A 25,585-nucleotide genomic window follows, 5' to 3' on the forward strand; every position below is an offset into this window, starting at 1 on the left:
AGTGTGTGTATCACTATCATGTCTACCAGGACAGAGGATTAGAGGTCACTGTCAAAAGCAGTGACGTGCTAAAATCCTCGATTGAAAACACATCACTTCTGCTCCTCCTTTTCTCACCCCACCCGTTACAGACCTCCTTTTCTCCTCCTCTTACCTCCCTCCATCTCTCTCCAATCTATAACTCTCCCTCCATCTGCTTTCAAACACAGTCCACCTAATTTATGTCTGAGTAGTGAATAATCATTCTGCCCATCTTTGATTGTTTTCTATACAACACTTAAGACCTGGGTGAGATCTCCACTTTCATGCTAATGCAATGCTAATGTTATCACACTTGCCAATCATTTTTCCAAGAGATCAACAACCTCCTCTTCTCACACTCCGATCATCTCAGTATTCACATCCTCCTCAACCTCACTGCTGCTTTTGACACCATCAACTTCAGCATTCTTCTACTGCCTGGGTCTACCTCAGTCTCACTAGTACTGCCCTCTGGCTTCAGCCATTGTGTCTACCTCAGTCTCACTAGTACTGTCCTCTGGCTTCAGCCATTGTGTCTACCTCAGTCTCACTAGTACTGTCCTCTGGCTTCAGCCATTGTGTCTACCTCAGTCTCACTAGTACTGTCCTCTGGCTTCAACCATTGTGTCCACCTCAGTCTCACTAGTACTGTCCTCTGGCTTCAGCCATTGTGTCCACCTCAGTCTCACTAGTACTGTCCTCTGGCTTCAACCATTGTGTCCACCTCAGTCTCACTAGTACTGTCCTCTGGCTTCAACCATTGTGTCCACCTCAGTCTCACTAGTACTGTCCTCTGGCTTCAGCCATTGTGTCTACCTCAGTCTCACTAGTACTGCCCTCTGGCTTCAACCATTGTGTCTACCTCAGTCTCACTAGTACTGTCCTCTGGCTTCAGCCATTGTGTCTACCTCAGTCTCACTAGTACTGTCCTCTGGCTTCAACCATTGTGTCCACCTCAGTCTCACTAGTACTGTCCTCTGGCTTCAGCCATTGTGTCTACCTCAGTCTCACTAGTACTGTCCTCTGGCTTCAACCATTGTGTCCACCTCAGTCTCACTAGTACTGTCCTCTGGCTTCAGCCATTGTGTCTACCTCAGTCTCACTAGTACTGTCCTCTGGCTTCAACCATTGTGTCTACCTCAGTCTCACTAGTACTGTCCTCTGGCTTCAACCATTGTGTCCACCTCAGTCTCACTAGTACTGCCCTCTGGCTTCAGCCATTGTGTCCACCTCAGTCTCACTAGTACTGTCCTCTGGCTTCAACCATTGTGTCTACCTCAGTCTCACTAGTACTGTCCTCTGGCTTCAACCATTGTGTCCACCTCAGTCTCACTAGTACTGTCCTCTGGCTTCAACCATTGTGTCCACCTCAGTCTCACTAGTACTGTCCTCTGGCTTCAACCATTGTGTCTACCTCAGTCTCACTAGTACTGTCCTCTGGCTTCAACCATTGTGTCCACCTCAGTCTCACTAGTACTGTCCTCTGGCTTCAGCCATTGTGTCTACCTCAGTCTCACTAGTACTGTCCTCTGGCTTCAACCATTGTGTCCACCTCAGTCTCACTAGTACTGTCCTCTGGCTTCAGCCATTGTGTCTACCTCAGTCTCACTAGTACTGTCCTCTGGCTTCAACCATTGTGTCCACCTCAGTCTCACTAGTACTGTCCTCTGGCTTCAACCATTGTGTCCACCTCAGTCTCACTAGTACTGTCCTCTGGCTTCAGCCATTGTGTCTACCTCAGTCTCACTAGTACTGTCCTCTGGCTTCAACCATTGTGTCCACCTCAGTCTCACTAGTACTGTCCTCTGGCTTCAACCATTGTGTCCACCTCAGTCTCACTAGTACTGTCCTCTGGCTTCAGCCATTGTGTCTACCTCAGTCTCACTAGTACTGTCCTCTGGCTTCAACCATTGTGTCCACCTCAGTCTCACTAGTACTGTCCTCTGGCTTCAGCCATTGTGTCTACCTCAGTCTCACTAGTACTGTCCTCTGGCTTCAGCCATTGTGTCCACCTCAGTCTCACTAGTACTGTCCTCTGGCTTCAGCCATTGTGTCCACCTCAGTCTCACTAGTACTGTCCTCTGGCTTCAGCCATTGTGTCTACCTCAGTCTCACTAGTACTGTCCTCTGGCTTCAGCCATTGTGTCCACCTCAGTCTCACTAGTACTGCCCTCTGGCTTCAGCCATTGTGTCCACCTCAGTCTCACTAGTACTGCCCTCTGGCTTCAGCCATTGTGTCTACCTCAGTCTCACTAGTACTGTCCTCTGGCTTCAGCCATTGTGTCTACCTCAGTCTCACTAGTACTGCCCTCTGGCTTCAGCCATTGTGTCTACCTCAGTCTCACTAGTACTGCCCTCTGGCTTCAGCCATTGTGTCTACCTCAGTCTCACTAGTACTGTCCTCTGGCTTCAGCCATTGTGTCTACCTCAGGTGTACCCCAGGGAGCAGCACTTGGTCCTCCCCTGTTCATCTTATCCATCTTCACAGTCTCCACTTCCACTGCTACACAGATGATATCCAGCTCTATATGTCCACAAAATACATCGGCAATACATTTCACTCCACCATGTGCTACTGCCTCTCTGAATCATGGACGAAAGCCAACTCTCTTAAACTGAACTCTGAAATCTGGAAAAAGGTCTCATCAAAAACTAATCAAACCATGTCCATAACCGTTAACAGCTCCACTCTGTCTCCCACTACTCACATCACACCAATAGCATGAATTGCGCATCATTTGGAACCCCTATCTGCCATGTCTCAAGGTGTGATTCCCAAAAGATATTGTGCTGATGATATTACAGTGCAAACAAATCCATAAGGTTTGGCAGTGAGTGAAATTTAACCTTTTTTTGCAGATGATTGCAGTTATATATGAGTATAAATGTTATAGTCATTTGCATAAAAAGCCATTTTGCGCAGTTAGGGGTGCGTGACAGTCTTTGTGGGTGCTTTGAGATTTCCGCGTTTTCTTTTTGTCTTAATTAAGCAATTCAAGCAGCTGTGAAAGCCATGCTTTTTGTGAATTCGCCCCTTAAAGTATATTGACAATGCTCTCCTTTCTGAACTCTATGCAACCACATGGAACTGATACATGCCTTTGATACAGTCAGACTTCACTTCCACAGTAGTGTTCCTTATAGTAACCAAAGTTATTAAAAGATAATGCCACAGTCCTTAATATGACCGTAATCAAGATTTTAAAAAAGTAGTTCTTCTCTAACCATTGTACTTGTCATGGTAAAACAGTCTCTGAAACAACCTTTAGATGATATAAAACACCTCTACACCTCTAGTTCCATGGTAAACTAATACTGGTCATTTCCAAGCAGGTAAAGAAGCCTCCACACCACAACATATGGGCCAGCGCTACTTTCAAGTGAAAATGTGAAGGAAGCATCGGCCCAAAATGGAAATATTGCAATTACAAATTCACTGCACATGATCGAACCACGAACTTTCATAGCTGAGTTGCAGAAATGTTGAGCGGCTGGACAGCCTTGAAGCTGTGCCAACCACTGCAGTAAAACTGAAGATGCTGCTCGTATATATATGATGTTGGTGGTATGTTTAGGCATATAAAAAAAACAACTCTCGAATTCATGAAGGAGACAGTTGCAGGTTTGCAGAAGGCGAGCGTGGAGAAAAAAAGTCTGAAACTTCCTGTCTGTCGCGTATATTCACAGGTGGCCACTCTCTCTCTGGGTGGTGTAGTAATAATGAGCAGAGGGTGTCAACAGTTCTCTCAAATACCGCAGGGTAACAAGAATTGGTAATTACGGGTGCTCACATTGTCATGGAGGCCACGAGATCCTATGCAACCAGACAGGGACACACACACACACACAGTCAAATGTTCCGGCGCTGCAGTAGGATGGGAGGTGGGCGCCGAACGTGGACAGATTAATGTGCAACACAGCGGGAGTCTGTCTGCTGCAGCGCGATTGTTGAATTTGGAGTAGCGATGTGATTGGATTAGAGATGGCCGGAGGACTGGACTGATAGATGGAGAACTCATCAGGCAAAGGTTAATTTAATACCACGGGGTATGATTAGTTTCAAGTTTAAACACTCATCCTCATGCACACTCGACTACACCATTTTCCTCCGGGAGAGAACATTTCCAGAGGCCACCGAGTTGGCTTAGCAGTTCCATAGACCCTCTTTAGAATGGAGTAGCTGGGTTCAAGCCCCAGCAGGTCCAGCAAGCAGAGCTCCTGCTCAAGTGCCCACGGAACAAGACACTGAAGACTTCCCAGCTCCAGGGCTGCTGCTGGGTGCGCTGACCCTGACCTCTGACCTCTGACCTCACTGTGGAGGCAGCCGGTGGAAGAGGGAAAAGTAATTTCCTCTCAGGGAGGAATAAAGTTCACATTATTTTTGGTGCGCTGAGTTGATGACATAAAACATGAAGGGTTTTGGGTAGGAGAGAACATTTTGTCTAGATTTGACTTTCAAAACTCTTTTCTAATAGTAAGGGTTTTGACTTCTTCCAGGGTGAGGAAGTTAGTGTCGATAGCTAAAATCCGAAGTGAACTGAATTTTGATAGTTTTCCATGCTATAACACTATTTCTTTTTCAGGCTGCCGTATCAGAAGTGATTGTTGAGTAGTATTGCTCAAAAGTGGGCAGGTTGAACAATGGAAAGAGGAAAAGCAGTGGACCTGGAGTGAAGTCACTGTAGATGGTGCACTTATCCATGCCAGACTCTTCACAAGCTGCCATTGGAATGGTAAAGGTGCTCTTTGGGGGAAACCAAATAGGCTTTTCACTACCGTACCATGTAGCCACTATGTCCTTTTAAAGTAAGAAAGCTGCAGGTTGTTGTCGACAGAGAGGCTGTTTAAAGTAACCAAACTGAATCACTGTTTATACATTTAACTGTGATTTAATCTTTTAAATTACAGAATGTCAATTTAAAGTAAATAGATGAATCAACTTTACATGACTGTGTATCTTACACCCTTGAATTACTCATATCCGTCAAACGAGTAACCTGTGCACTCAAATCCAATGGCAAAGAAAGGTTTAGTTCAAACATTGGAAACGTGTTTTTAAGGGGTTCGCTCATGTGCTGACCAACAATAGGTCCAACAGAGCAACAACCACTAGTGGTCAGAGGATCATACGGGTTTAAAATAAATCCACAGCTCAGTCAAATTAGGTCGAAAGTGTAGACCAAGTCCGACAGCCAAACTACAAAAGGTTTCTACTAAACATCCACATGACGGCCTGACTTCCTGTTGGAACTTTGACCTTCTGTACATGCAAGTGTGTCACAATATTCTTGAGTATTACATCATATGTCACGTAGCAAAATACATCAAATTCATCAAATTAAACCACCAATACGATTGATCTAGAGAGCTGCGGTAATGAAATCTACAGGTTGGAATACATCATAGTTTTGCTCCACCATGTATAGCACATGAAGTGCTGCAATGCCACATAACAGAGTGCTGCTTGCGGATTTTGCAACAGGAGGGCCTAAGTCGGTGGATAAATGAAATATTGAATTGAGTGATCCTGCAGCACTGCAGCACACTGGCATCAACATCAGCTTTAAAGTCTAGTCGATTCATGTGCTCTAATCCTGCACACCTCATCCCACCCCCCCCCCCCCCCCCCCCCCCCCCACACACACACACACACACACACACACACACACACACACACAGAGGAAAAGCTATTATAACGACTAGCACCAAACAGTGTTTAAGGTCACTTTTGTAATAAAGTATTAGCTGTCCATGTACTGGAAGAGCCTTCATCTCCGTTGATGTAGTCGTTGATGTCTTATCATCCGTACTAACATTTTATACTTGTTCAGCCTTTACAATGTCCTTCTCACTGCTGAGGAAATACGGTTGGAAGAAGTAGAATCATGCGAGCCCAGCATGACGTGCTCATACAGACCTCATCGTGACTTTGGGACTCGTTCCTTCTGAACAACTTGAGAAGAGACAGAACTGTGTTGCACCCGAAACCACAAACTAGTCCCCATTAGAAGATCATTGCCCAACAAGCTGTTGCTCTACATTCATACAGCCCGATAATGAAACCATTCATTGTAGTCATTTCTGATGATCAGAATATGTTGTAATCACAGACGAACTGTACCTATGACCTCATGTGTTTTACTATTTGGAGGTTAATAGATAAGATGAGCGACCTGTTTTAAGGTATAAGGTATATCCGTAAAAGTAATGTTCCCAAGCACTACACACACACACACACACACACAATGTGTGTGTGTTCTGATGGTTGTTTTAATGATATTTGACACCCTGCACCCAATCAGGTTTTTCCCAGTGGAGCCCACTGTAATTGGTCCCAATAGGGGAGAAAAATGAATATAATTTAACTTTATTATTAGTATTCATAATCTTTTTAGGAAAGTTGAGAAGAAATCTGTCGGAGAACCCTCAATGAGTCATAAATCATAAGAGAGCAAATGAGATACTGACAGTGTGAGGAGTGCAGCTGGAGTCAAGAAATGAATTAACAATAGAAACCTGTAAACTTGAGAGGCTGTAATTGATACTATACTGCCATGCAGTGTCTTACAGTATTATGTATAATCATGTGTATTTACTCAGCTTTGGTTCTTTTTCAATTTACACCTGCTGCAGTGTATTCATTTCATCTCCTCTCCTCCAGGAAACGGTTCGGGATACACACCGTGTGTGACTGTGGATTCATGTTCAGTCTGACGCCGGTGTATTTACCTGACTTCACTTTCTTTTATGTGTCCCGCGAGTTCTTCGACAAACTTTTCTCCTTTCATCCAGTAGATAATGGGCCTTCTGTGTTCTCCACTGTAGCCAAAAAACGCCTTGCAGTCCAGACTGAGAGGCATACCTGCAACACAAGCCACAGCACTCTTGTAACACAGACAACAGCAGACGGAGACATCTATATTTTGTTCCACTGTAGCTGAAACAGCCACTGCAGTCTAGGCTGAAGGGAATGCACACGCTGACATCTTGCCGTGCATACGTATAGAAGAAGAGAAGGTTAACGAAGAAAGTGGGAGCGTTATGGTAAAACATAGTTCTTGTGGCTGCTCAGAGGCGTGCAGCTGAAGGTGGGAAGCTGTCTAGTGGGTGTGCATCAGGGTAACTGCTTGGAGCAGTTGGTGGCAGCGATGTCCAGCCTGGCTGTTTATCAGAAGAGTGACCAAATTTCATCAAAGTTCAGGTAGTTAGTGATGCATCTGTTGTTTCTTTACTCCATTTGCCGTCATGGCAAAACACCTTCACTGATTATTGTTTGACCAGAAGTGAACAAATAACGGGGAAAAAAAACATGGTCTACATTGGCAATCCATATATGCTAAATGCAACAACTTCTGTGATACAGTACATATGATATATTACTGCGTAAAGAAAGAATGGACAATGCTAGAAACACACACACACACACACACACACATTTAAGCAGACAGTATCCACACATGCTCTCACACACCCTCCTGTAAGACCTTGAAACCACCACTCTGTGATTACAGCTATCAGTGGTGATGATGGAGTATTAATGAGCATTCTAACGAGCACTACCTCGTTAGGCAGTCAATTAGCAGATAATTATGATAGACCTCTGTATTATCATAATGATAGCTCTATCAGCACTCTGTCCAGGACCGACATCGAATGCTAACAACATGTGCATATCTGTGCGTTTTGTTGTCAGTGGCGCTTGAACTGAATGTTGTTCACATTTTAGACATAAACTGGCTGGTCTTCTGTGCAGAGTGGGTAGCAGAGGAATACATTAATCCCTGTAATGACTTGTTTCTTTATAAGGGCAGCAAAGGTACAACTGGTTGAATAAACATGAGTTTGTATCAATTGGTCATGGCAAAATACAACTGTTTTCATATGGAAATGACAGATGATTGCTTTAAGTTTGGTTTCAATTGCTTCGCTTATTCAGTTGGATGAAAACGTTTGTCCGTCTCTTAAAAATGATCATTACTAACAATCCAGAAAAGGAAGCGGTCTGGAGAGCTTTAGATATCCTGTGTGTGTGCGTGTGTGTGTGTGTGTGTGTGTGTGTGTGTGTGTGTGTTGGTGGTGTGTTTGCTTGCCTTTGTGCTGAGGCAGGCAGCACACTGTACTACACACACACACACACACGCTGCAGAAAAAAAGAATCAGAATCAGAGTGAAATTAGTTTAGCTTGACTGTGTGTTTCTGCCCTGGTGTGTGTACGTAGGTGTGTGTATATGTGTGTGTGTGTGCGCTCTGCAGTAATTGATTAGCACCCCGAGGGCGTGTTTGTGTTCGCAGCATGTTATCGTGATTAAAATCATCAACTTTGTTTGCACTTGTGCGGCACAAGGGTTTGTGTGTGGGTTGCTGCTGGTGTTGTGCGAGTGTGTGTGTGTCAGTTTCCCTCAATCACAACTACCCGCCCTGAAACCCAGTCTCATACAGCCAAGCGGAGTCATACTTTCTATTCACGGCCAAAGCAGCAGGGTGTTTAGTACCAAAAAAAAGAAAACAGGTAGGTGCTATGTTGTTTCCATTAGTATCAAAGCAAGACTTTGTAATGATGATTGACGGGAGCTTTTTCAAGTCGCTGCATCATCACACCTAGACGTTCCTGTTTCCACTGGTGTGAAGCATACATCAAGCGCCCGCTCGATCCAATCACGAGTAATTATGTCAACAACAAGTCACATGACTCATGGGTCCAAACCAGTCTGATTCCCGTCTTAGTAACTTTAATTCAGCCCGACAGACTTGGCCCGTGCTGTTTAACGCGGCCGCTCTGACACTCACAGCATGTAGATTCACATAAAGAAGCAGATGAATGGGAGCATCGGTCCAAACCGTGCTCTGCCCTCGGTTCATTCTTTAACGCCGCCATCCGAGCAAGAGGAACTGCTGGTTTTCAAGACGCCGACATCTGTTTCCTTCAGCCTGGTGTTTTGAGCTTGTTTCCCTGCTGTTGGTTCTGGCTGCGTTCTCACTGCATTTTTCTGCATTCTGATTTTCAGCGGTTACCCGACTAAAATAGGACACACATCCCCCACATCACCACTTAACATGATTGGTGTGGATTTGCCTTCCATTTAGTGCCTCTATTGTGATGTTTTCGAGTGTTTGACTCCAATTTGGTTTAATTAGGACATTGATGATTGAGGCAACTTATTCTTTGCAGCCAAATTATAACAAACAAAATGACCCAGAAGACAGTGCAAGATACAAAGGTTCAGAAGCACATATAACAAGAAACATCAGCTCTGGTCTCTACACCCGTTAATATAGTTATTAAAGCTGCACTAATATCTTATATTCTTTACAGCAACAATAGATTAAATGATGTTAAAGGGTGTTGCTGAGAGTGGCGAGCTCACAGAAATATCACTTTAATTTGGATTATTTTGGTTCAATCTCACCAACGTGACGTTAACATTGTGAAGTCAAGACACCCTGTATGGGACACACCCTGTTCACAACTAACTCCAAGGTATCACTGCGTCACTATCAGACGCTCAGAGCAATGGACGGAGTGTTGAGCGAGAAATTCCTCCTGAGGGTGGGAGCTGAGATGGATGGGTTGAACAAACAGGACTTTTACGTCACGTGGCGCTCCACCACTGAGTCACGAGGCTTTACATTTGTAGCTTGATTGTGTTATTTGTAGTGAATTTTAAAACAGAACCTTTTTTTTTTCAAAGGACTTGCAATCAAATTGAGTGACAGTTAATACGATTTTAATTTCTTTTAGCTCTTGAAAGCGTTTCCATTTAAATTTTCTTACAAATATTCAACAAAAGCTTTGGAGAAAAACACATTGTTAATGAACACTTGTTTATTTCATGAATCGTAATGCATTCAGTCGTTTATTACACTCAAACTCCGCTCATCTCAAATCGTTCTCTGTCAGATTACGATCACAAGATGACTTTTTTTTTGTGTAAAAGTAGGAATTCCCCAGTGAGCAGAACATGTTGTGATTTACATACATTTTTGCGATGGCAAAATCCCAAATTCCTGGAGAAAGTGATCTGCAATGGCAGTGAAGTTTCATATACATGAAGAGTGAGTAGAAGGGACAGAGGGAATTCATAGAAACACAGTCTGTCTGCTTTGCTCCCTCCTTTGTAACTATTGCAGCTACTTTTCACATCATTAGTTTCACTTGTCACTCGTTGGGTTTCACTGTTCTCTCCTGGCTCTTCACTTCTTCCCACCACTAAAATAGCTCCCCTGTCTCTCCGTGTCTCCCTGTCTTCTCCCTGTCTCCTCTCCTCCTTTTATTTCTTTCCTTTTTTCCTCTTTGCTATTATTCCCCCTCTACGCCTCCTCAGTCTTTCCTCCCTTCTCTCCCTTGGCCTTATCCTTCTCTATCCTTCTTTTTATCTCTTCTACCCTTTGTCCCTATATGGCACGAGTAAACCCAGGTCCTGATACGTTGGAAAGTGTCACAAAGGTGAAATGATCAAATTACTTTTGAAATATCAAGGTGTACAAAGAAATAAATCATTGTTAAACACTGTTGTGGCATAATGAATAAGAACAGTCAGGTGAAGGATTGTTGAAGAGAAGTAAGACAACCCTTAATGAGGGAAATGAATCACTGAAACACACACACACACACACACACACAGAATCCTATGTCCGTTGACTTGACAAGTCCGTATGACAAGAAAGGGCCGAAGTTAATAGACTTTGACTGTGATACATTTTCATAATTCTATCATCTGTGATTCAGCCCATTCATTAATTAAACGTTGGCCTACTTATTACCAGCATTAACATTAAATAAAGGTTATTGAAATTGATAGTGTCAGGGTGGAGGCAGTGTGCTCCAGTGTAGAGATGGAGAAAACATCTCACACAGACGAGAGGTTTTCATTTTACGGTTGATCCGGTAGTACAGTAGGGGTTTGACTTGCAATAGACAGCTGCATGAGGGCAAAGAAGGACAATATGGAAAAAAAACACGGCATAAGACAACGTAAACTCATACAACGGTTTGTACGATAGCTTACAAAAAAGTTACTCCTCGTGTTTTTTGTGCTTTTACTACGAAAGTCCAGCAACACGTGTTACTAGGGATGGGTATCGTTTGGGTTTTTTCCGATACCAGTGCTAAAACGATACTTTTAAAACGATACCGGTGCCTAAACGGTGCCTGAACCGATACTTTTTTTATTGCCAAGTCAAATTTAACAATATATTTAACTGTTTAAAGTATACTATACATATTAGTGCTGGGCAACGATTACAATTTTTAATCGCATGGAATTTTTGCGATTAATCTCATTGTTATGGCAAAGTTCAATAATTAATTCAAAGGTAGTGTATTGTGCACTTTTATTTTAAAAGTACTGCTACATGAACAAAAGTGCAATAACATTTGGTTTGCAAACACTTAAATCAAATAAGGTTCTTTTTAACAGCAGTATTCCCTTTACACAGTAGCAGTTATATCTCTTCACTATCTGTGCTCAGTGTGTGACTTCATGTGAAACGTTCCACTGCTGTGCAACAGGAATACAATGTTTCAGCACGTTTCATCTAAATGTGTGTCGTCTTCATGACAGAGCATGTGAATGCAGCTCTACTGTTCATCAATATAATGCTGTAACTCAGAGGTGATGATGGTTACCCAGCGATCAAAGAATAAAGACACACTTACGCACAATGTAGGTGTATTTTCCCTTTAACTCACGAGATGCAGGTAGCATGTTTTATACTTAATGTGAATTTAAGTCATACTTTGTTGGCATCTTATTCTGAAAACCGGATGTTTCTCTGAAGAAACCGGATGTTGTCTCACGTTAAATCTTTCCGCTAACTTTCAAAGTCCTTCGCTCGCTCCCGATCTGTACCGTTTGAATGCGTTTACCGTGAATTTCAGCGTATAGGTCACTAACATGTGAGTGTCTGCTGAGTTGACCACGGAGACCTGAGTGTCTGCTGACTTTACCGCAGCGATGTCCAGTAGTCTCCATTCCTCCACCGCTGCCAGTGAGCAACGGACTTTCAAAATAAAAACAGCCACACTTTTGACCGTTTACCTTTCGGCATTTTCTCTGTTAAAAGGTTGATGGCTAGCTAGCTGCTGTAGCTATACAAACGGTAGCTATCGTTACCTGCTGCCAGGACGGAGTCATCAGAGTAGTGTTAAAAAAAAAGTATTTCAATCGGCTCAGGCACCGAAAAGAAGCACCAAAATCTGCGTTGCGTTTCGGTCCGGTAGGTATCGGTCGTATAGGTACCGGTTCCATATTGGCACCGGGTTTCGGTGCCCAACCCTACGTGTTACACGCAACAATTTCCGGTCATGCACAGTCTTGACAGGAAAGATTGTGTAATACTTCGGTTTAGGGAATGAGCGTGTTGTACTTAATTAGGTTTAGGTAACAAAACTACTTTGTTAGATTTATGAAAGTATGTTTAATACTTAGGTTTAGGTAACAGCACGATCTAGTTTAGGGAAGATTGTGTAAAACTTAGTTAGGTTTAGGAACAGATCATGTAATACTTAGGCTTAAGTAACAAAACTACTTTGTTAGGTTTAGGAAATGATTGTGTACGACTTAATTAGGTTTAGATAAAGAAATTAATTAGATAGGTTTAGGAAAATATTGTGTAATAGTTAGTTAGGTTTAGGCAACAAAACTAAGCAGTTGAGTTTAGGAACATTGTGGAATGGGTTAAAACTAACTACGGAAGTGACGTTACCTAAATACTGAAGTTACGTGACAAATAAATCAACGTTGACTTCTCATCTCACACTGAGCACAAACTTCAGCCTCCTCTCCCATCCCGTATGTGTGTTTTTTGGCTTTTACACTTCCTGTTTCATGATGACGTGGATTACATACAAATTGATTTTGTGGGATATCCACGAATTACAGTGCATTGATTTTCGCAGGTATAGCTGGGTCAGGAACAGCCTGAATAAGACCTGCAGTAGAAGGTGGATAATCCAACAAGAGAGAGAGATAAAGTGAAGTCATTTAAATTAAATAAAAGATTACTGGTAATGGATTGGGATGATAAATATCAACCAGGACCCTGACATTTGGTTTCATAATAAGTATTGTTGGAAAGAAAGTCCGGTGTACTCTCTGAGTATACCGTTAGCATGGAGCACGCTAGCGTAGAAGCTTATAGCAGCATGAAAGGGGATATCAGTGTTTCTATGTTCCCATCACAAGGCAGGTCGGCAGCTGACTTAAAGAAAGCTGACTGTTGGGGGTTTATCGCCAGTCTGCTGCTCTTTTCGTGCCCATCTGTTGCAGCTGCAGCCGAATAAGGCGTGCATACACACATTGTTTAATTCAGGCAACAGCATGCTCCAGTGACATGGACCTAACCTACGCACTGATCCTTTCCACTCAAATCTGACTTCTGAGCTGGAGAGCTACAAACATTTCTGCAAGAATTGCACGCGGTGGAAAAAACACCAGTGGCCCTAATGAGCTCCTCTAGTGCCAGAGCATATACTCAGGCTTTAATTTAAGGGCGCCAATTATCAAATGTTGCTTTAAAACTCTTGTTACATACAAATGCTTCTCTGCCTTCAGGCCGGGATCTTCAGGGGCTCACTCGGTACATATGGGAGGTGGCGAGAAGACTGAGTTGACAGAGAGAATATAATTGCTAGAAAATTTAAATTATTAGTTTTTTATGACAGGGATAATGAATAATACATGTAGCCAAAAGCTATTCCCGTGTCAATGCTGTAGTTGAATGCAGTTTAAAATGGAATATAATAACTAAAGTACAAATAAAGGTAAATGGAGTGATATCAAATCAAACACTATCGATTCCCAAAGGAATTACCTGTTGGTGGTGTCGAGATAATCAAAGAGAAACATCCCAACCAGGAAATCCCACAAGCCAGTATGTGAATACAATGAGCAAACAGAGTCACAGAGGTCATTAGGCTATACTCTTCCAGGTGGCCAGTATATAATCAGAAGAGCTGCACGGCTCCGCTGACTGCATCCCTATAGAAGCGAGTACACCAACATAATTAGAATGCTTGAGAACATCCAGGCTCAGAGCCCGTCATCAATATGAGTGAAGTAGTGTGCATGGCGTGAACGCTCCCTGTTTCGTTGCACAGGATTTCTCCCTCTCCATTTGGACACATGGCCAGTAAAGTGTTCTTTGCAGTTTGGTAAACTCATGTTTCTCATTTGAGAATTTGAGTTCACTTCCATTCTTACAGTTTTTACCTGCACAGATGCAATTCTGTTTTCTTTTTCTAACAACCTGAAGAGTTTTATGTCCAACCAAGTCTTGGAAGTGGTCCAACTGCCAATCACCATGCTATATGCGTATCGGGGGCCCGATGGGACAGTCTGCCACAGAAGGTGTGCGATTGAATAACAGACTAAAAGCAGTAGAAAACTAGCAAATCTATATTTCAGTGGAGACTGAGATCATCTTCACATCATACACACAGACACACAGACACACACACACACACACACACACACACACACACACACACACACACACACACACACACAGTCATCTAAACCTCAGACATAGACTGTGTCCATCTGTCTCTCCCTGTTTCTGTCTCCCTCTCTCTCTCTCTCTCTCTCTCACACACACCTACACCTACACACACACACACACACACACATGTATATTTCATATCTAATATGTCTCTGTCCATCTGCTCATTTAAAAGCACACACAGTGTAAGACCTTTAGGTGGTTTGAACACTGTGTGTGTGTGTGTGTGTGGACCAGGTATGGGGTGTATTGGGGGTTGTCTTGGTAACAGCTGAGTTTTGGGCTCCAAGGGAGCACAGCTGCACATGGCAACACAGATGGTGCCACACACACATGCATGCGTACACAGACACACACACACTGAGGCCGAATACGCAGATACAGACGTGCACGTTCACACTCTCAGGCCACACACACACACACACACACACACACACATACACACACACACACTCACACACACACACATCCACGCGTCTGTAAGTGGGCAGCTCAGCTGTAACCTGGGAGGCTGTTCACTCTGTCATTTGGTCTATTTACACACATCCTGCCTCCAACAAATTATTCCTTTTTCATTTTGAATCCCTGCTATTCTTGGGGAAGCCGTGTACGCCGCAGCGACGCTGCTCCACAGTCCCGTCCTTTATTCCAACTACAGTTTTCAGGTTTCAGAGTCCTTGAGTTTTTGAAATGATTTGTTTTCTATCTTTGTTAAAAGTGGTGATGCTTTTGTGCCGCACTTCCCTGTAAATCACTCTGTCATTCCTGCTGTAGTGCTGCAATGTCATTACCATTGTTTAGCAAATCGTGAGGTTCTGTTTGAGGTGCACGTCTGAAATGCTGAATGTATCAAGGTCTGTGTATAACAACGATTTCCCCATGAAAGACCAACTAAGCACTGGGTAGCAATGATTTTGTGTCTGTTTAATCTGAATGTGGTTTTAGCTTTTTCTCAAAACAATTGTTCTACAATTTGGCATATTTGCTTACTTGCTGAAAGTTACATGAGAAGATTGACAGCAATCCCCTGTCTGTGCTTTTATATGGAACTAGAGCCAGGAGTCCTAAGTTAAAGCTGCAGTGCTGACCTTTTGTCGCCCCCCTCTGGCAGTGGGAGTAATAACACTGTCGACGCAACTGGACCGTTTGTCCTTTTCATTTTTTTACTTTAATCCTTCCTAACGCCAAGTTTATTTCTTTATCTGAAGCATCCACTCAAGAAACATTTCTTGGACCCCTTCTTAGGATTTTCCGCCGTACTCTTGGCTGCTGCTGCATCGCTATGGTCTCTCCTTCCCTTCCTGCCCCTTTAAGCTCCGGCTTGTTGATGTAAAACGCATCGCATGGGGTGTTTGTCAGCGCGAGGACGTCTCCACAGACACCAGGCACCACAGCTCCATTACACGGCGAAATACAGAGAGCTTTCCCTGACGGTGATAGGCTCGATCAGTATTGTGTGAACTAGTTTGGCAAGGGCTTGACTGTAACAGACGTTAATTTAAATGTAAAGGTCTTGTATTCCAGCTTTACCAGCGAGAATGGAAACGGGGAGAAACAGCTAACTTGTCTCTAACCAAAAATGCTAATTAATGGCTCGCTAATCAACACATTGTATCTCTCTCTCTCTCTTTGTTTTATTCGTACACAAACAAAAACATAAAAATGACAAATTGTGCTTTCAGGAGAGTCACTGCTGCATCTAAAGAGGCGTTGGTTTCGTACTTTGGAGTGAGCCAGGCTAGTTCTTTATGCTAAGCTAAACTGAGCAACTGCCCACTATAGCTCCTCAGTTGCTGAGGCTTGCAGGGGATGTAAATAGACATTACAAACACTACAAAAAGTAAAATGAACTATGAATTATGATTATTGTTTGTCACAATCATAAAATGTTGACTCTAACCAATAAGATTTGGCAATATTTATTATGACTTCTGGTGGTGATTTAATGCCCAGAAGTCAGTAAATCAGGCTAAACAGATGGAATGTTTCTCTAAGTGTTTGTGAGTGGATATAAGTTATTTTTCACCATGCGATACTTAAAGTACGCTGTATACTGTACATGTTCCAGAAATCTCGTATACAATGCTGCTGTATTTGTCTTTTATCTTTTGAGACCCTCCATATTTGCAATAACATTTCGAAGTGGAAGAAAAAGTGACAGCAAGAAACCAGGTGATGATTTAGAAAACATGGTTTAGAAAAGAGTCCTTCTCTACATAGTTTACATTATGAAATCAGCAGGTTGCATTAGTGTACAAACAACAACGCAGTACGCTTTGAATCCACAAACCAGCAGAAGTAGGAACCACAAACCATCGACATCCACACATCAGTAACCTTTTCATGGTAAGTCTTTTCACAGGTCAGTTCTGATGAGATTTAAGCTTCTTAATTCCCTTTAACACACTGAAGTATTGATGCACGCACACACACACACACACACACACACACACACACACACACACACACACACACACACAGTAACACAGTCACATGTGGCAGCTGTCCAATACAAACCCAATATGTACTGCTTGAAATTACCGTTGCAACTGAAGTTATTGAAAATCATGGCTACATTGAAAAAAAGGAAACAAGCTTAAAAGTTTCAGTAGCTGATATAGAATAGTTTCATAATGAACTTTCCATCGATACATTTGACATGTTTACAGTGATATGAAATCCTTCAGAGAATCCTGTGCAAATCTTCAATATAATTTGACATTACAATTCCACTGGAGTATTATTTAATAAATATAAGATGGAGAATCACTTCTGGAAATGCCAAGGCTCAATTTCCTGTCTAAGAGGAAATGAAGCTGCCACAAAGTTCGAAGGAGAAGTATTTTTATTATTCTGAATAAACGAAATATTTTCTCTGTCTTCCATTTTTTCTGTCTCTCTTATCTGACTTTATCTATCTTTTGAGGCTTCACCCCCTCCTCGTCTTAATTCATCACCACGGAGACACACACACACACACACACACACACACACACACACACACACACACACACACACACACACACACACACACACACACACATACATTCATACCACCTGAGGTGATTCCCACAGAATTAATAACTCTCCCAGGAAAGTAATAAAAGGAAATCCACCCTCCTTCTTTGTCCATATTTGGCCATTTCCTGACAGCTCTAATTAACCAAGTCCTTTATGCTTCTATACCTGACATTTGATTGGCTGGGGGGCTGGCCTCGATAAGAACTGTTTTAAATTAACAGATGAAATTAGATTGGAGATTACTGCAGATATGCTTGACAAGGTTAATTAAATGACCAGTCACGAGGGGCTTGTTTTAAATCCGATGTCACCGACACATTCACAGCTGATATCGTTCACCAGGCCGGAGTTTTCTCCCAGTTTTCCAAAGTATACCTCTGTGTGTCTTTTTATCAAATGTAAATCATTAGCATGTTCACTTTAACATAGTGACTTGATTACCATAAACTCACAAGACAATCTGTGATTAGCCTCAGCCCACAGCATCAGACTTGACAGGAAATCTGCTATATTGCTGTATGGCACCAAACAGGGAAAGGAGCAGGTGCATTGTTTTAAATTCACAATGTATACTCGCAGTCATTAAAGTGTTCATTGATTCCTATTTTCCTTTTTAAACTATGAAACAGAACGACACCAGAAAGAAGGCTTTTGTGCCCTGAGCCAAGTTTACAGACAACACCATCTACATCATCTATCTAACACATTGTTGAGGTTATGGAAGTTTATTATATGGTTTTGGCCACTTCGGGGCAGTGTTATAACGCTTTATTGCCTCTTTACAAATTCAGTAAGTCCAGGCGGCAACCTCCGGTTCTGAAAAGCCAATGTGTAAGTGCCTTATAATTGAATTCTTTCTAATGGCCAGCAGATGGCGTCTCCTCTAATTGTATGGAAGTCTATGAGAAAATGACTCTACTTCTCTCTTGATTTATTACCTCAGTAAACATTGTAAACATGGGTTTATGGTCTCAATCTCTAGTTTCAAGTCTTCTTCAATGCATCATGTTCATTTAGTAAATGATGGTCAAATAGACTATAAACAGGGTATGATTTAAGACGGGGCTACGTCTTGATTGACAGGTTACTACCACTACCAGAGCAGTATATGGCGTCTGAACGTTTCTCCTCCACAGTCCAAACATTGTCACTTCACTGGTTGCAAACAAACAATATGGCAACGAACAAAATGCCAAACTCAAGGCTTGAAAACGGCTGTCCACAAACCAATGGGTGAGCCACGACGACTACGTTTACTTCTTATATACAGTCTATAAGTAAGTCCAATATTCACTTTCCATTTTGGTCCCTACCAACTCTGGCTCTTTAGCTTCCAGATGCTCCAGTATGCTCCTTATGTAGCGCACAGAGGTTATCAGAGCTTTTCGGCTAAAAACTGCTACCTGCTGCTGCTGGAAATGAGGTCGATAACAGCATTGAGACTGAATCCATACAAATAAGTTTGCTGTCTGACAGAAAAAAAACAAGACACTAAAATGATGTGTAGAGCTTAAGAGTAGGCTTAAGACTTTCCTCTTCTATAACTATTATAGAAGAGGAAAGTCTTAAGCCTACAAGGACAGAGGGTATCGTATGCTGTGCAGATTGTAAAGCACTCTTAGACAAATTCATGGTTTGTGATAATTGGCTATAAAATAAAATGAAGGTGAAATAGTGAGGCAGGCAGTCACTATTCTGGGGTGTTTCAATTTTTGTGTTCCCCATTTGTGTACAAACAAGGGTGGCTAAAATATTAGCAATCCCTAGTTAGGGGTGGGAATCACCAGAGGTCCCGCAATATGATATTATCACGATACTTGGGTCACGATACGATATTATCACGATACTGCGATATGCTGAGTATTGCGATAACATATATTGCGATTTATTACTTTTTTCAACTTCAAATTATGTCCCCAAAGGAAAACTGTGTCAACATGTTTGATCTAATAAGATAGTTTTCAGTCTGTTCATCTCACTTCAATCATTTTTATTGCTGCAAAATGGGATTGTCAAGCAGACAGACTGACCAACACTGTCATAAAAACCTGTACGATATAAGAGTTATATAACTCAGCATAACTTGGTGGACGTTGAGGGCAGAGAGCCAGTTATGCGATGAGCCTGGCTACTGTTGGCAGATTTAACGCCCGTTGTGAGGCCAGATTGAGCGTGTGAGTGAAACACTTCACATGCAGGAATCCCGCTAACTGAACAGCAACGCCCACATTAGAAGTGTTACAACCACCAGGTTTTTGTCAGCAATCCCCCATTCTTATGCTGCATTTTACAGGAGGTCTGTCATGTTTGCCCCGGTGTGACTTACGTGTACTGCTCTAGTTTGGAGAATGCGAGACTTCAGTCGCCAGTCCTCTGTGAGATAATGTGCTGTTATAGTCACATAGGAATCCACTGCGCATGACATCAACGCATCGCAAGTTAATACAACCCTTACTCAACTTTAAGCTTCACTTCTCTGTAGAGCTTGGGCACGGCTGTGTCGGTGAAAAAATGCCGCGACGGAGTCATATCCATGTGTCATATGCTTGTCCTTCTTCCCTTCCTTGTTAAAAAATCCAAATAAGTCCAGACGTCTGATTCAAATGCGGACGGCGCATTTCTGATTTCTTTCTCCGATGTCTCCATCTTTGTTTTGACCAACTTCCTACCAATCACGCTGACCAGGGACCTCTGCTGACCTCAGCAGAAAACAACTCCGCACCATCTAGTGGACTGAAAAAGCAATTGATTTTATTTTTCTAGTACCAAAAAGTTTATAGTTTATATATAATAAAAGATCGATACTTGGCTTCCGTGTATCGATACAATATCGCCACGCAAAATATCGCGATACTATGCTGTATCGATTTTTTCCCCCACCCCTATCCCTAATGCAGTTTAATACAAACAGCCACAAAAAAATGACCATGGGGTTGAATCTCATGTAACAGTGCCCACAGCAACCTATACACCTGGCTTTACATAGATAACATTAACTGCAGGATTCTTACATTACTTTGCATTAGATTGTCAAGGTGTACCTAATAACATGGTAACAGATTCTATTGGAGTCAGAGTTTCGAATTCATGGCAACGTTGAGGGTACGGGCTGCTTAATGTCCAAACATTACATCTGTGTGTCTAAGCAGAGGCCCTTGGTACCTGCAGTCCAACACAGGTAAATAATCACCGGCCGCCACTGGAGTTTAGACAGACAAAGATGAATACAAATGATATAGGAATGAGCAGATGGTTGTGGCCTTGAGGGTGGTTGACTGTGAGCTGAATAAAGAAGCGAGAATCAACAGTTAAAATGAGGATAGAGAAAAGAAAAAAGCAAGTGAGCCCACATGAGGTTCAGAGTGCTAATAGTTTTGGTCTCAGTGGGTGTGTGTTGGGGGGTTTCATGACAGAACTGGGTGGCAGGTGATGGCTGACTGACAGCTGTTACCCGAGGGTCCCAAACCATCCAATAGTGTTCTACTTCTCCGGCTTGGGGCCAATGGTTAACAAAGAAGACTAAAAGAAGGATTGCAAATTAAATTTTAGTTCCTAGTTGTTTTGAGTCATCTGTGGTTTGAACAGCTGTAGGCCTACAAGTGACTGGACCATTTAGATTCTGTGCATGATTTTAGGCTGTTCATATTATTGTAGCATTCCCAGCTGGACAGCTGCAGGAACTGGAGACTGGAGAGAAATACTTAGGGTTGTTACAAAGTTTTGCTGGTTGCATTTACATGTTATGTTACCAGAAATTGCAGGCAAGGTCTAAACTATCTGGATGACTATCTGACTGAATATACATAACATTACATTACATTACAGTCATTTAGCAGACGCCTTTATCCAAAGCGACTTACAATAAGTGTAGTCAACATAGGTATTCAAGAGAACTACTAGTCACCAGAAGTCATAAGTGCATCTCCTTTTTTAAACAAGCATCTGAGAGCATAAACCGGAGCAAACGTACAGTGCAGAAACAAATGAATACAAATACAAGAAGTGCAACAAACTAGTATGAATACAATAAGTGCTAAGTGGAAGGCTCAGGGTAGCCCTTCTTGAAGAGGTGAGTCTTCAGCCTGATGAAAGATGGGCAGTGACTCTGCTGTCCTGAGGTCAGTGGGGAGTTCATTCCACCATTGTGGGGCCAGGACAGAGAAAAGCCGTGACCGGGTCGATCGGCCGCGGGGACCTCTGAGTGAGGGGGCAACCAATCTATATATAAACACAGAAGGTAGCCAAGTGGATTAGCTAATGAAGCTTATAGATCTACTTCCAGGCAACTTGCTAGCTAACTAAACTAGCTGCCTTTTTATCGGAAAACACTGGTTGGTTTCCATGTGTGACATTTAGTTGGTAATAGCTAAGTCAGAGCACGAGGAAGTTGTTTGATAGATTACTGTCTTCCAAATAAATTCAACAGAACTCACTGACCCAAAATCAGTCCCTATTTACTATGCACTGTATTTACTGTTTGCCATTTTATTTGAGTGTCCGAAGTGTGAAAATGTATCCCGTATGTTGTTCTGTCAAAAAAATCCACCATGGAACGAGTCCATACTTTCTTCTAACAACCCAGCATGCAATGCTCTGCATTCTACAGAGATGAAAGTCACTGTTATGAGACTCTACAGCTCTCAGTGATGACGCAGAAATTAAAATGATTTGTAAATGTCAAGAATTTCAATTAACTGCTCAATATTAAGTAAACGACCTAGTGTCCATTATATAGGGAGTAGAGAATGGGTTAACGAGGGAGTGGTTTTGTACATAACTGTGCAACAGCTAGTTAACCAGTAAACTATTATAAGGGAACGGGAGTAAGAGCAACGTCCTGCTAGACCAGTTAACCAAACCTTTTTCTGGGGACCCACTTCCTAAAAATGAATAATCATAACCACTTCACAATAGACCTTATAAAGCACGAGAAGAGCAACTTTGTATGTATCTGAACTCTCCTGACCATTTTACTGCCATTTGCCCATCACCGTATATTATCTTAAAATAGGTCAACCAGCCATTTCGAAGAGATATACCTTTGATAAATCACAACTCTTTTTTTTATGCAGGTGTCCTCGCATCAGCAAAACAAACAGAATATACGGTAGCCTGGCATACTAGATTCAATGTTATAAGTAGGCTACAATTATCATAACAATAGAGACACCAAGGCTCCCTCATGTGGCCCAAAGGTGCACTGCGGATATAAATGTTAAATGAAAGTTTTGGCAACCCAAATAAAATCTCCTGCAACTCACCTGTGGTCCCACCCCTGTCTTTGGGATAACTGCACTAGACAATGAACTGTAACGTTACCTGAAGAAACTGGTGGTTTTCCTGCAGTCGCTGCGCTACAGTAGTTTTTATTATTGCAGAGGAATTGGCAGCTCCTTTTGTTAGCTGGCAAATTGCCCCAGATGTAGACTGGATTTATGGAATTAGCAACAAAATCTAATCCAAGGGTTGTGTTTACTTTTGTTCACAATCTATGTAAAGTGGAAGGATTTTGGAAGGCGTGTGGAGGCTTTCACTGCTTTCCCTGTTCTACTTATTTTGCCAAAGTCTTCCTCTTTCTGAATCATTGCCCTTAGTCTGAAAGACCATTAGAATTAAACCCAGTTTTGAAAACCTTTGCGGAAACCTGTGTTGAAGCAACTCCAAAAGCATTGTTGCCCTTCAAAGTTGTGCACAAACCTGCTGTATATCCCCGGCTTGAGGTCATGGAACCCTTTTTTCAAGTCAGCTAAGATGAGCAGTGCTGTCTATTGTAACAGCGGAGTGAGTGTCAGAGACCTCTTGACCTCCATCACTCATCTAAAAGTAATAGAAACAAACTATACCACTTAAGATCCCTCTTTGGCTTCTCCCTTCTTGCTCCCCGCTCCCACAGCAGTTCAATGTGTGAAAATGTTAAGAGCGGTAAAAAAAAAAGTGCTGCCCTCGGAGACCAAACGCACACATGCCGACGGCTGCACAGACGTACACATTTAATGACTGAATGCACAGACAGAGAGACAGACAGAAGCTACACAGAGAATGTGTGCATGATCAAGGTGTACAAAGAGCTTTCATCTGCTTATCTTATTCTCTTTCTATTATTCTATTCTATTTTTAACATGCACAGTTTTACACACAGTTATATTGTTGTAAAACTTACTTTAGGCCAGCGAAACAAATAACACCCAAGAAGAAAGAATTGTTCAATTAATTCAAGTTTTACGAGGATTAAAAAGACAGAAAGTTCTGTTTATGCATTAAAACCCATTATCGTTAACGAATGCTTCTCTAAATGAATAAATGACTGTGTCCCAGGCAGGCAGGGCCTCGGGATGATCAGTAGCTGGAAGTCTGAATTTACCCACAAACAAGGAAAGTTACTGATTTTCAGAAACTCTCTGGGGAAGTGGAGGATTATCAGGGGATTATCAAATGACTTAACTTTACATAAATATATCAGAATATTCTTTATACATATATTTGATGAAAAGGTGGTTTGCAGCGGTTTTCTCTACAGCAGCCAAACGAAAGCAGAAACCACTTAGCTTTAAGAACTCATAGTAGCTTCAAAGACCTTAAACTAAGGAAGGAACACATTACTGGGTTTTAGAAGCACTCTCAGACCCCATTGTGGACGTTGTTTTCTCATTTAAGTTAAGTCTGAATTTATTTTGCTCTGTGGAGATTGTGACTGAAATAACTGAGACAATTTTCATATGATATTGTGAATTTGTTCACTCTTTATGATTGAGCAATCTTATAAAACAGTTTTACAATAAACTCACGTGCATTAAATCTGATAAAACATCGCTAATATCCGTCATATATGAATATATGAATAAGTCATATTATATTCTGTAGAATAGTGACATGAGTCGAGCCTCACTCACACTGCAGTCATTAATCATTTCAGTGCCATACACACACACACACACACACACACACACACACACACACACACACACACACACACACACAGATAGAGGGAGAGGGAGAAAGGGGTCCTGGTTAGGTAGATTTTCAAAGGGGATTTCTACTTAATAAAAATCCAATTCTGGCTCCACGGGATCCTTCTCCCACAGAGAGAGTGAGAGTTTGAAGAAGAGAGAGGAAGAGAGGAGAGACAGCAGGGGAAATAATTAGACAGTGATGGAGACACAGAGATCACAGTGTACTAAACAGCGGGGGACTCATGTTTTTGTTAGGACAGCGGATTTATGGTACAAAAAAAACGACACATATTCTGAAAAGCTCTTTAGTTTGAAAAGCCTTGTATATATATATATGTCTGTGGTTTCTCACATTAGATTTACTGGTTAATTATGTGATAACCAAGACACAACTGATTTATTTTATGTTGAGGCTCTGAATGAAACATCTGTCCAGCATCATTTTCCCATTGATGACCCTTGTTTTTTAACATTTCCATAAGTCATAGTGAGAGGAGGTAGATTTACAAGGAGGTAGATTTACCATCAGAAACCACAGGTGTCTCTAAAAATCCACCTCAAATAAAATCTTAAGGATTGTTGCCCTTTTAACCCCTTAGACTATTTAGAGGCCTCTGCTCGAACATTTCATACCCATACTTAAAGGGGCTTATCTCTCTAACTACAAGGTCTTTTTGGATAATTTCAATGGAATAGTAACACTAACACTTGTGAGATTTGTTCATATCAGTGTATATGTTACTGGTAAATGCTGAATGAATATAACACACAGCTCAAATTGAAAATGATCAGGTTCGCCTGAAAAAAAAAGCACTTTTATTGATGCTATTGATTTGAAATGATGCAGACAAAGGCCTAAACTCTCCCAAATCATAGCACAACATGTCAGCAGTCCTTTTAAAAAAAAACTGGCTTTGATAAAGTGAAGCAGGCCAGAGCTATCGATGTTTTTGTACAGGTCAGTCGAGGTCAGCTGACGTCAATTCTGATTTTGGAAGCAGGACTTTCAGACATTTTATTGTAATTTTATATACTATATAACTATATATTTCACTTCTTTTAGCACTAATAGTGTTCAATCTATCTAATACAG

The 25,585-nt window shown here is 41.9% G+C and overlaps 1 protein-coding gene across 1 annotated transcript in view; it reads right to left on the reverse strand.

The window, feature by feature from the left end:
• The window catches only part of il1rapl2 (interleukin 1 receptor accessory protein-like 2), a gene marked incomplete at both ends in the record, with an annotated part of 315,353 nt that overhangs the window by 20,685 nt on the left and 269,083 nt on the right, over positions 1-25,585 (reverse strand). Inside the window, one exon of the mRNA XM_079167780.1 lies at positions 6,751-6,883. Within this exon, the coding sequence (XP_079023906.1) occupies positions 6,751-6,883 (133 nt within the window). The remainder of the gene's footprint in view (positions 1-6,750; positions 6,884-25,585) is intronic.

Source organism: Pholis gunnellus, assembly GCF_910591455.1.
Source record: "Pholis gunnellus genome assembly, chromosome: 10".
NCBI classification, from domain to species: Eukaryota; Metazoa; Chordata; class Actinopteri; order Perciformes; family Pholidae; genus Pholis; species Pholis gunnellus.